At 33.3% G+C, this 10,000-nt stretch overlaps 1 protein-coding gene across 1 annotated transcript in view; it reads left to right on the top strand.

Annotated features, from left to right (window-relative positions):
• Nucleotides 1-10,000, top strand: part of LOC135208016 (uncharacterized) — a 62,935-nt gene that overhangs the window by 41,791 nt on the left and 11,144 nt on the right. The window contains exons 2-3 of the mRNA XM_064240120.1: nt 5,633-7,823; nt 8,166-8,276. Of these exons, the coding sequence (XP_064096190.1) occupies nt 6,025-7,823; nt 8,166-8,276 (1,910 nt within the window). The 5' untranslated portion in view covers nt 5,633-6,024. The remainder of the gene's footprint in view (nt 1-5,632; nt 7,824-8,165; nt 8,277-10,000) is intronic.

A 10,000-nucleotide genomic window follows, 5' to 3' on the forward strand; every position in this document is an offset into this window, starting at 1 on the left:
CACACACACACACACGCACTCACACATATATATACTATATATATATATATATATATATATATATATATATATATATATGTGTGTGTGTGTGTGTGTGTGTTTGTGTGTGTGTGTGCGTGTGTCTGTGTCTGTGTCTGTGTGTGTCTGTGTGTGTGTGTGTGTATGTCCGTGTGTATGTGTGTGTGTGTAACATTGATCACGTGAAAAATATTTCAAAGAAATGTTTTTAAGATATTTCTTAACTTATGCAAAAACGATAACTACTTTCTATTCATTAAATTGCGCTACAAAAATTTGAGTTTCGCGATGGGATCTCTACTTTCAGGTATGTTGACGATACATTTTTGGTTTTTAGACCCCTAAATCACGTACAACAGTTTCATGTTTACTTGGATAATAAACACCCTTGTATCCAGTATACCGTGGAATGTGAAGAAAATAATATTCTTAACTTTTTAGATTTAAGCTTTACGAGAACTACCGCGTACCGGAAGTCACTCTTAAATTTTAGCATTTTCAGAGAGTCCACTTTTACCGGTCTGGGAATGAATTTCCAAAGTGCTACATTCTCTAACCTTAAAATAAATAGCATGCAGACTTTAATACATATTCTTTTTGCAGCTCCTGGCATTCCTTTGACTCAAAAATAAAATTTCTTTCTAATATTTTTTTTAAATAATGTTAATCCAAATAAGTTAACATAAATAAATAAGGGTTGATAAACTGACTATGTATCTTAAACTGGCTTATAGAAGTGATCCTTGTTCTAAATACGTTAATATTTACCAACAACCACACTGTTCCAGCATTGTTAAAGCGTAAGGATAAACTATCTTCAGACCTTTTTGTCTCGTATCGCTTATATTTACAATTGTGACGCCTGTATTGGTTAGTCAAAGAGGTAAGTCCGCTCAAGACCTTCCGAACAATGTTAAGAAAATCTTGTCCGGTTGCTTGCTGGCCAAGCCAACCAGATCACCGATTTTACAACGTATACGTAGGAAAATGTAATATAGGTAGAATATCAGAATTTTTTTATATTCTAAGTACTTTTAATGAAGAATCATTATTGAGAATATATATATATATATATATATATATATATATATATATATATATATATATATATATATATATATATATATATATATCATTCAAGCTACAAATGTCCTTTAATATCTAATTCGCTCTACCTCGGAATTGATATATTTGCACATATGTACCGAAGGGGAATTTTTAGTTGATAATAATTTCGTCCCCCCATGGGATCGAACCACCGTCCAGTGGACGGGGAAGGAAATCGGAACGGACAGTGACGCTATTGGGTCGGCCAACAGAGAGTCAAATAAGTTATATCGATTCTGACCATTATAAATTACCGTCGATCTTGGTGTTTTTGTAAATAGAATCGAATCAGCTAACATGGTTGAAGGGGTTTCATATCGATTCTAATTACGAAAACACCGAGATCGACAGTGATTTGTAATGGTCCAGAATCGATATAAACTTATTAGCTTCTCTGTTTGCCGACCCGATAGCGTCATTGTCCGTTCTGATTTCGTTCCCCGATCCACTGGACGGTCGTTCGATCCCATGGGGGGACGAATTATTATCAACTAAAAATTCCCCTACGGTACATATTTGAAAATATATAAATTCCAAGGTAGAGCAAATAAGATATTGAAGGACTTTGTAGCTCGAATGAGTTTATATGAATCACGGTGATGTGATAAATATTCATATATATATATATATATATATATATATATATATATATATATATATATATATATATATATATATATATATATATATATATATATATCATAAATGCTAAGGATATGAAGTGCACGCACAGCGTGATACTACATGCACGTTTGCGTGGCTTGCAGTAATGTAGCATGATAAAAATAGCATGATTTGGAAATTTTATTGATTATGGTGAAAAGAATGTCTAGTGATTTCTATGTTTTTAATAGAAGCAGATTCATTAAAGCGATGTTTGTTGGAATATTTCAGCTTCTTTTGTTTTTATTCTTTTTAATACCATTTCTTTACGAATACATATTTGTGTAACATTTACACCTTACGTTTTGGGGGGAAGCTTTTCATACAGTCTTTTCATAAAGTCCTTTTTTTTGACGATGCTTTATACTCCTCTCCCTTTTACTTTAGTTCAGCGAATGGACTGGTGATCAATACCCCGACTATAGCTGAATGCACGACCCAAAAATGAAAGGTGGGATTTTCACAGCCTTACGTCTAGATAATTATGGTAATAATGCTGTTAGTATTATTACTATAGCATCTTGATTCCTGATGTTTTTTATTGTTATGAATCTCAACATGATACTGTACTGTAAAGTTTTTTTCATTATTACACATTTTATAGAGAATGATATGAATAATAATAATAATAATAATAATAATAATAATAATAATAATAATATAATAATTATAAAGATCCTCTGGGACTATGGTATCAGAACGGATAGGGTGATACGTGCAAACAGACCAGACGTGACGTTGACTGACAAAGTCAAGAAGAAAGTATCACTCATTGATGTCGCAATACCATGGGACACCAGAGTTGAAGAGAAAGAGAGGGAAAAATGGATAAGTATCAAGATCTGAAAATAAAAGAATAAGAAGGATATGGGATATGCCAGTGGAAATCGTACCCATAATCATAGGAGCACTAGGCACGATCCCAAGATCCCTGAAAAGGAATCTAGAAAAAACTAGAGGCTGAAGTAGCTCCAGGACTCATGCAGAAGAGTGTGATCCTAGAGACGGCACACATAGTAAGAAAAGTGATGGACTCCTAAAGGGAGCAGGATGCAACCCGGAACCCCACACTATAAATACCACCCAGTCGAATTGGAGGACTGTGATAGAGCAAAAAAAAAAAAAAAAAAAAAAAAAAAAAAAAACAATAATATATAATAATAATAACCTATTATTCTGCTCAGGGCTACATACATGGAATAAACAAAGTTGAGACATTACACATGAATAAAAATAATAATCAGCAAAATCCAAACAGTTGTTGAAGAAGTACAAAAAATATTAGTCATAATAATGGTAACGGAAACAATATTATTAATGGTAATAGTAAAAAAGGGAAAAAACAGATCACATAAAATTAATATCATTCTAGGGATCTGAGGCGGTTACAGAGGTCAGGTCCAGAGAACTAAATGCGAAAATTTAAAATATTAAAGCTCTAATGTGATACTGATCACAGTGAAAATAAAAAAAAAATTAAACACTAATAATAATAATAATAATAATAATAATAATAATAATAATAAATTATGCTGTGTGTGTTTGTGTGTCTGTGTGTGCGCACGTGCATGTGTGTGTGTCTGTAATTTTTTTTTTATCACATCACCATGACATTTCATATATTCCCGAAGTCATTTAATACCCATTTCGCTACACCTCGGAAATAACACCTGGATGATTCGAACACCCGACTGTGGCAACCTCCAACTTCAGTAACTTCAGAGAAAATGAGTGAAAATCTGGCTATAGAGCCAAGCACTTCGGTATCCACATAAATAGTTACGTAGATGATCTTTGCAAAGAAACAGTGCAGACAACCACGCTAAGTAAATTCATTTTTGGAGGTTTGCTCAGGATGATTAATTTTTTTTTTTTTCCAAAGAAGCCAGTTTCATATTTGAGATAACAGAGATAATCATCTCCATAATTTTGTTTCAAACTGGATTCAATTTCATTTCTAGATAAGTCAGTGATTCAACAAATAAGGTTTTTCTTTGTGTAGTGAAGAATGAAAAGACTATTTGGAGTTAAGGATTCAATTCAAAATGTCTATGCTTCATGTAATTTTTGGAATGTAATTCTACTACAGGTAAGTTATGTGTAGCGAATTGTTTTAATATAGTTGATAATATGCGGAACAAAGCACCAAGATAAGCTGTGGTTGACCTATATAGAGACTAACCTCTGGTTTTTAATCAGACTCCAAGCAATCATCGTCTTTTATGAATCATGTTGAATCCAGTGTAATATTTATTAAAACGAAGAAATAGATATATGAAATAAAAAAAAAAGCTGCTTGTGTTTTTTTTTTTTGGGGGGGGAGGGGGCGATGACTGTAGTCACATACTTTCCTATTTCACTTTTAATTTCAATTATCTAGCTTCAGATTTTTTGTCGGTAACTAGCTGAATCAGTTCATTATAATTTGAATTGAAATATATACAAATTATTACCGAAATATGTGAAGATTTTATTATTTTAGAAAAGTCATGTATCGAGGTTCAACGATCTCAGCAAATTTCCATTTTAAAATATTCCTAGTAGAGATTTGCTTGCGTCGTGAACCACAAAAGGTATAGGTGGTTTTCCTTTATAAAAGCTTTTTCTAAAGTAAATATCACCGTTGTCTTTGGAAGAAAAATTACATTCTAAAACAAGATAACGATACACCACACCCACACACGCACACACACACATGCACACACACACACACACACACACACACACACACACACACACACACACACACATATATAGGATATATATATATATTATATATATTATAATATATATAATAATTATATATATATATATATATATATATATAATTTTTAAATATATATATTATTTCAATATCCTTGTGGATAAAATTAACATTTATTGCATATACTCTAATCGACCTACTGGTATTTAAGGGATATTTTAACCAACGTTTATATATATATATATATATATATATATATATATATATATATATATATATATATATATATATATATATATATATATATATTCTCCCTTATGCGTAGTACACCGGATTTTAAGTCGTCTAGGGAAGGTGATTGTAAGTCTAAAGCCCTGTCGTGGATTAGGCCAGGGGTTCTCAACAGAGGGTATTCCTCATGCATGGGGTATGGGACATAATCTCTGGATATGTGCATATTTTTTATTTTAATATGTCAGTGTATAAATGGGTAAATTTTGTAAATAATTAATTATATAAAATTTTACATATTTTTCTATTTGTGTATGTATGAACCAAGTAAGTTACATTATACTGCTAAGAAATGACACTTAAGTGGACTTAAGCAAAGGGGTATGGAACCGTATTGGGCACTTCATTGGGGTCTGGACTAATCAAAAGGTTAAGCACCCCTGTCTTAGGCTATATCACAGAGGGAGAATTCATGTTTTTTTTTATATATGCTAATAGAGGAAGATTCCAGAATCGGTGCATTTATCTCATTTTTTAAGTAACCACAAACAAAAGTAGCATGCATAATATTCAATCATGAATTGTATTTGCTTTACAAAATACATAGACCAGTTTATGATGATTTTTAGTTTATCAATATAACTCACGTAGGAATAACCGCAATCTCAAATATATACCTATGCTTGACTATTGGTTAGAAATTTTTACAGCAAATTTATGAACATAACCATGAGTTGATATGCATTTTATAACAACAGAAACTAGTTATAATTATCTACATTTAATCAACAACAGATTTTGCCAAATTATTCATATGATAATTGGTTAAAACGATTTTGTAATATTTCTAATGTCTTATACAATCATAGCAAGAATTGTAATTACAGTTTTCTTTGTTCTTGATTTCAGGTTTAACCTGCTACCTGCATGGGTTAATCAACAATATATCTGAAGACAATTTCTAATGAAGGCTTAAGGAAAGTCACCTAAATGCTTGTAAAGTCAATCGTATGACGAGGTTAACTAAATAGCATGCCTTCCGTATTCTCCGTTCGCCGAATTACATGGCCTGTTATAGCTTTAACCATGTCATGTTAAGTCTTCAAATGCACTTGGTTAGAAATATAAATCCCCATGAGGCGATCCATGATTTAAGAGCATAACAACACCACAATGTGCTTACATCTTAATGAATAACACGGAGAAAAAGAAAAGGTAGAATATCTGTGAGGAAATGATTGTCCTGAAGGAGATATAATTAGGCTTAGTGTAAGAATATCTAAATAGAAATTACTCGGACCATGATCATTAAAAGGGGTCGTAAAAGTTGGTTTTATCTGTCCAGAGGTAGTACACTTTTGCTGCTAGTGTGCCTGTGGTTGTCCATTGGCTTAGTCCTATCGGGCTGCCCCAAGGTCTGTGAGTGTAAATGGCGGGATGGAAAAGAGGTGGTTGCCTGCCGAGATGCCCATTTTATTGACATCCCTCGAGGATTAGATCCCTCTACTCAAGTACTTGATCTTCGGCACAATAATCTGAGGATATTACCGAAAGATTCCTTTGTATATACAGGACTGGTGAATCTCCAGAAAGTCTGGCTTAGTTTCTGTAATCTGATGAGAGTAGAGGATGGGGCCTTTCGCAAGTTGATGAATGTAGTTGAACTAGATCTGAGCAATAATTACCTGAAATCAGTACCGACAAAGGCGCTAATGGATATGGGAGGCCTTCGTGAATTTAGAATTGCTCATAACTCTCTCACAATCATATCTTCCACTGCTTTTTTACCTACCCCTGAACTTGTACAGTTAGATATTAGTCATAACAAGATAACTGTAATAGAACCCGGGGCTTTGCGACATTTGATTTATCTTGAAGTCCTTGACATATCCGAAAACAAAATCATCACTCTCTCAGTCAGCGAGATGATACCGCTAACAGTTCTACGAGTCATGAACCTAGATGGCAACAATTGGCACTGTGACTGCCACCTAAAAGCATTAAAGAAATGGCTAGATGACTATGAAGTAACCCCCACTATACCACCAGCGTGTTCACATCCTAGATGGCTAATGGGCCAGGCTTGGCAGATATTAGACCCAGATGAGTTTGTCTGTGCTCCTCAAGTAACTGCTGCTGCACCAAGAGTACTTGCTTCTGAAGGAGAGAATGTTACACTAGTCTGTCAAGTTAAATCTGAGGTTGAAACTACTATAACGTGGTTAGCAGGAGATAGTGCAATACAAAATACTAACGAATCTCTAAGATACTTTATATTTGAAGTAGCCCTACCTGATTACAATTCTTATATTTCCAATCTGACAATGACAGGTGTAGTTCCTGAAGATCAAGGTACATATCGATGTGTAGCAGAAAACAGAGCAGGGTATAGAGAAGTCAACCTAACCCTTCAAGTATCTCACGAAGTTGCTGAAGTGAGGGTGGCTAATGTTGAGCCAACTACATATGTTAAAAGTGGTCTGGTCATGGGCATATCGATTGCTGCATTTGTTTTTATCATTATGTGTAGTCTTCTATATTGTAAATTACGTAGTGGTGGACAATCAGAACAACACGAGGAAGAAAAACCTGCCATTCCTCAGACCTCAAGAGCATCTGACTCAGATGTCCATAGCATGGCAGGTTATCATATTGTTCCAACCAATGAACTTGATGATCCACCACCGCCAAGATCTCAACCTCAACAGCCATGGATGGTCAGAAGGGGAGGAGGTAGTAGTGGTGGGGGAACCCCGCGTTTAGATAAAAGCTCTGGTCACCATAAAGATCATAGCCAAACAATGAATGTGCCCACATCAGCTCCTAGTAGCGTTTCATATGTAGAGATTCCCAAATCAGGAATTGGGGCAGCAAGAACGACTTTGGAAGATCGAGCACGGTGGAAGGATGTTATAGTCCATAGTAAAGATATCCTCCCACAGTCTTCTTGTGCGCGATCAGGGTCTCAAGTTTCTTTAGGTAGTTCAAATCCATACCCAGATCTACTGGACCTGCCCAGACAACAAGGGCAAGAAGTTCATGGGCAAGGGAACTTCCCTCTTCATACATTGAATCCTTCTTATTGCACAATGCCAAGAACGTGAGTAACATCCAAGTTCCATTATATACCATAATAGCTATTTGTGTTGTAGTTTCAGTCTACCTCTTAGAAATAAATACTAGACCATGCCAGAGATTTAATACTGCACTCCAATTGAATTTTCTCTTATATAGATTAAAGAATGGTATATATATATACAGAACTGAAATCAATAAGCAGACATATTTTGCAGTATAATTGCTGACTATAAAATATCTTAATATTCATAATATATACATTGCAAAAATTAACAATATGTACCATGTAGAGGCTAAAATAGTGTTAGCTGTTAATAGAAAATATTTTTTACAAATAATTACAGTTATATTTTTTGCACTACAGGCGATCCAAAAACCATGGGGACTCCAGCACAGTGGCTGCTACCAGTCTAGATGGACCAAGTGATTCCATGGCTCAATCGTCTTTTAACAATACTCACGACTCAGCTTTCAGGTAGAGAAAGAATATATTTGTTTTCATATTATGGTTTTGAAGAAGGATGTAAGTGTTTGTAAAAGGAGAAGTTTAGACATGGGAGTGAGCAAGAATAAAGCTCTGCGAGTAGACGGGAATTAGATAGAACAATGAATGCCTGCATAGAAGGTAAGGCGAGTGGAAAGGGTTGATCAATATGCGTAAACATTTAGAATAAATTTAATGTATGATTGTTATATGCTAGACAAGATGAGTCAAAATAAACCCCAGGATTGAAGATGGATGTGTGTAAATGACCTGAAAGAGGAGTAGGTCAACGGTAATTCTCAGCTAGAAGTATTAGGATAAAGAAATTACAGACTTAATTATGATTATTAAGAGGTCATTTGGCCCTGTTGCATAATTTAAAATATATCAATATCATATGCGGATGTGGATAAACCAATCAAGAAAAATATGAAAAAAAGAGAAGGCAAATTTAAGGATATGGGGCTACATGGAAACTAGGGAGATGGAATAGGGAATGTTAATACTTGGGAAATGAAAGAATAAAAGGGGTCAGTTGAAGCGAGTTTCAAAGATAAATGTCACGAGTGGGAGTAGCGTGTTAGAAGAGATGAGCCACAATCGGTAGAGCACGGAAGGTATCAAGCAATCTGCAAACGCCCTGAAGGAGAAGATGAGTGCTTGAATGAGCCGAAGTAGGAATCATGCAGGGAACTGTTTAGAACACTCTTCTTTATAAAAATAAAGTCATTATTTTCTTTAGAATATGAATGCAATAACATAATTTGGATCTATTACGATGATTTATTGATTAGGTGTAGCACTGTAAGTCAGAAAGTTATTATATGAGAGTATATGGATCTAAATATCTTAAAATGACACATTCAGGCGGAGTCAACGGAGTTACATAAGTTGGTGAAAATATTGTGTGGTACAGATCTGATGAGTGGAAGGAGGAAAGAATGACCATAGAGACACTAAACACAGAGATCGGAGTAAGTATAGAAACTATAGGTCTCAATATCCACGAGCAGAGAGAGAGAGAGAGAGAGAGAGAGTGTGTGTGTGTGTGAGTGTGTGTGTAAACAGGAATTAGATGAATTGCTATGGCTGATACAGCGGAAGTTTACTGTACATTCATCCACCGTAGTTGCAAGATGTATAAGTTAATGCTATTTGTTTTGCTCCTCCTGAACCACCCATAAATAGAGTAAAATTTTTATTATTAAAAATGTATGCATTTACACACATACTCACTATATATATATATATATATAATAATATATATATATATATCATATATATATATAATTATATATATTATATTAAGGGGGGGGTATACTATAATATACACATATATATAAATATATATAACACACACACACACACACACACACACACACATATATATATATATATATATTATATATATATATATATATATATATATATATATATATATATATATATATATATATATATATATATATATATATATATATATATATATATATATATATATATATATATATATATATATATATATATATATATCATATATACTATATATATATATATATATATATATATATATATATATATATATATATATATGTATATATATATATATATATATATATATATATATATATATATATATATATATATATATATATATTTGTGTGTGTGTATGTATATGTTAATAAAACTTATTCATTTAGTTGCTTTAAATGAAT

Source organism: Macrobrachium nipponense, chromosome 34 (assembly GCF_015104395.2).
Source record: "Macrobrachium nipponense isolate FS-2020 chromosome 34, ASM1510439v2, whole genome shotgun sequence".
NCBI lineage: Eukaryota > Metazoa > Arthropoda > Malacostraca > Decapoda > Palaemonidae > Macrobrachium > Macrobrachium nipponense.